Here is a 3365-nt window from a genome sequence, read left to right as displayed (position 1 = left end):
GAACGTGTTTCCCTATATCAGGGAACACACTATCAAGGACGGTGCCACAGTGAAGAACAGGGAAGATGTGTTTACACACAGCTCTCCTCGTTCTTCAGCTCCGGGGATTGATCGCGGGACTCCATCGGTGATGTCTCCAGTCCGAAGGACCGTTCTCATCGGTTAACTGATGAAGCTGACTGATAGTCTGATATGCCTACACACCATTGGTTAAAAAAACGATCGTGTCAGAACGCGGTGACGTAAAACACACAACATGCTGAAAAAAACAGTTCAATGCTTCCAAGCATGCGTCGACTTGATTCTGAGCATGCACGGCCCTTTGACCGATGCCTTTGCATACTAACAATCGGTTTTGACCCATCGGTCAGGCGTCCATCGGTTCAATTTTAAAGCAAGTTCTCTTTTTTTTGACCGAAGGATAACTGACCGATGGGGCCCACATGATCGGTTTGGACCGATGAAACGGACCTTCAGTCTGTTTTCATCGGTTTTGACCGATCGTGTGTACGCGGCCTCACTGTAGTTAATATTCAAGATATCTTTTTCAATCATTACATTATGAAGATTGACCCTGTGGCCTTCTGTATTGGGAGTCTCTCTTGGCAGTGAAGTAAGGTTTAGGATGATGACAGCCCAGAACCCGCAATAATGTTTCTTCACTGCCTTCTCCTATTGGCCAAGTAATTTACCAGCCCGAGTCTCTGCCTTGTGATGTCTTAGGCCAGATTTCACATTTAGTTCCCCCAGATATCCTTATAAAAGAACCTCTCCCTATCCATAACCCAGCGTGGAGGGGCTCAGTGAAGGTGGTGGTGAAGGTGTGGAGGTGTCGGATCGGGTCACACAGATCATAAAAGGAGATCTGCCCGGCCTCGTAATTCAGCTCTATCCTGACTCTGTTACTGGAGACATTTGTTGGTACATGGATCGTCTTCTCATCCTGTATCATGAAGTACTGATTATATTTAATCTCCAAACCCCAGGACTTCTTATTATTTCCAATCAGTGACTGACCCCCTCGCCTGTCTATACTCGGATAACACATCCCGACTCTACAGTACACTGACCCCCCGACATCCACTTCCCAGTAATGTCTCCCTGAGGAGAAACGCTGACTACTTATTACCTGATTACACTGAAATCTCTCTGGTGTTTCTGGGCGATGCTGATGTGAAGACAAAGATGCCATTTTACTATAATCTGATATTTGTAGATGATTACCAGCTGTGCTCACATCCAGTAATATGTCTGTAACCCCGGACACCTCCAATTCTTTCTGCAAATCCCCAGTATTTGGTTCTCCAGACTGGCGTTGTGAGTGTTGTATGGTGGGGGAGGGCTGGGGAAATCTCCTGGATGGTTGTATGGTGGGGGAGGGCTGGGGAAATCTCCTGGATGGTTGTATGGTGGGGGAGGGCTGGGAACCTTTTCTGGATGGTTGTATGGTGGGGGAGGGCTGGGGACATCTCCTGGATGGTTGTACGGTGGGGGAGGGCTGGGGACATCCCCTGGATGGTTGTATGGTGGGGGAGGGTTGGGGACATCTCCTGGATGGTTCGGCATTGATGTATTTTTTGCCCTTTGTACTAGAACGTGTGCCTGTACGATTATGTACATGTACCCCAGACATGATATCAGATAAACCTGTGTGTAATGTGTGCGAGATTCCTGCCACATCCAGATCCCCTCCATCATATAGGAGTCTATCATGTCTCTCTCTGTCCTCATCATCTCCACCCTCAGTATCACACAAGTCACCTGTGTCTGATTCCTGTAGGACAGTCAGTGGATCCATCATGTTACACAGCTCCTCAATGTCCCCCATCTTCCTGGACAGCTCCTCCTTCTTTATTTTCAGCTGTTGGATCATATCAGACAGTGATAGAGAGACCCTCTGTGCCTGCCCAGCAATCTCACTCAGGATTCTCTTCTCCAGATCTTCCAGACGTCTCCTGAGGTCTATAAACAGGACAGTGACTCTCTCTGTTTCATCCTCTGCTTTTCCTTGTACTTTCCTCCTGCGTCCCTGCAGACTCTGCACTCTTTTCTCCGTCTCCTCTCTCTCATTCATCAGTTTCTGCAGAACATTCCTCAGTTTTTTCTTCTTCATCTCGAAGGCCTCATCCAGAGTCTCCACCTGGTGTCCCCGATGTTCTCCGGCCAAACTGCAGGACACACAGATACAGGAGGAGTCATCAGTGCAGTAATACTTCAGTAGTTCCTTATGGACGGAGCATTTCCTGTTCTCCAGGGAAGTGGTGGGGTCACATAAGACGTGTTCTGGTGACTTGCTGTGGACTCTCAGGTGATTGTCACACAGAGAAGCATCACACAGTAGACAGGATTTCACAGCAGGTACAGGAGTGTGAATACAGTAAGTACAGAAGAACTCAGATTTCTGATCTGGCTGAGACAGGAAATTATCCACTATGTTACGCAGCGTTATGTTCCTCCGCAGTGCAGGACGATCCTGGAACTCTTCTCTGCATTCAGGACAGGAATAACCTCCAGACCTCTCCTGTGTATCCAACACACGGCCAATACAGTCCCGGCAGAAGTTGTGTCCACATCTCAGGGTTACAGGATTTGTATAAATGTTCAGACAGACGGAACATTCCAGCTCCTTCCTCAGATCAGCAGACGCCATCACTGAAAGCAGAAGAGAGAAATGACAGTGAAAGTCTCTGACAATCAGTAACCAGTGTGATCGGTTCTGTACATTACTACACAAGGCGAGGCTGAGACTTTGACCTGTAGTCATAGAAATTGTTCTATGGAAGAACACAGATAATACATAGGAGGATCCCTGACCATAATCTCCCTAATTGGGGGGAATAAAGCACATTTATTAAGCCATGGAAACATTGTTTTAGGAATATTTCTTCCACCTTTGTATTACTATGTTTGAAAGATTTTTCACTTAGATTTAAACTCTGTACCCCGGGCAGTATCAATGGTATTAAGGCATAACATGCATACCCCCATGCATGTCACCACCTTTTAGAGTGTATATATGTTTTATTTCTACTTATAGATATACACCTTGACTTATGAAAGAAAGAAACTGGGAGGGAAAGGGTGTAAGATCGATATGTGGAATGCTGAGCTCAGAGACTGCATAATACAATACCTGTCACCAAGAATGTGTTTCCAGCACGACGGCATCGCGCTGATTCTCGACGACAGGGTGCCGACATCTCGCACTCGCTGGAATAGAAAAAGCACATTCCAGCGAGCGCCTCATAGCATACCTCCCAACTTTTCAACTTCAGAATGAGGGACAAATGAGCATACCACCCAAACGAAGTTGTTGAGCGGGGGGGGGGGGTCCGCGGATCAAAGCTGTTGAGCGGGGGGGGGGG

General features: G+C 47.2%; 1 protein-coding gene across 1 annotated transcript; it reads right to left on the bottom strand.

Moving 5' to 3' along the window:
• Positions 1-640: 640 nt before the first annotated feature.
• LOC120925081 (E3 ubiquitin/ISG15 ligase TRIM25-like) lies at positions 641-2689 on the bottom strand. Its single transcript, XM_040335960.1, has 2 exons — positions 1625-2689; positions 641-1267 (listed from the first exon to the last, which is right to left on the bottom strand). Exons 1-2 carry the CDS (start codon positions 2648-2650, stop codon positions 689-691), a joined length of 1605 nt encoding a protein of 534 aa, XP_040191894.1. The 5' UTR covers positions 2651-2689; the 3' UTR covers positions 641-688.
• Positions 2690-3365: the final 676 nt, after the last annotated feature.

Source organism: Rana temporaria, chromosome 1 (genome assembly GCF_905171775.1).
Source record: "Rana temporaria chromosome 1, aRanTem1.1, whole genome shotgun sequence".
NCBI lineage: Eukaryota > Metazoa > Chordata > Amphibia > Anura > Ranidae > Rana > Rana temporaria.
The sequence above is the reverse complement of the archived record's forward strand: the minus strand, read 5'-3'. Positions and strand labels throughout refer to the sequence as shown.

What these genes read in the sequence shown, in the direction of transcription:
- LOC120925081 (XM_040335960.1), bottom strand. Translation starts at nt 2,650, where the DNA reads ATGGCGTCTGCTGATCTGAGGAAGGAGCTGGAATGTTCCGTCTGTCTG. An exon ending in TATCTGATATCATGTCTGGG is followed by an intron (nt 1,268 to 1,624) that starts GTACATGTACAT and finishes AAAGAATTGGAG; the next exon opens with GTGTCCGGGGTTACAGACAT.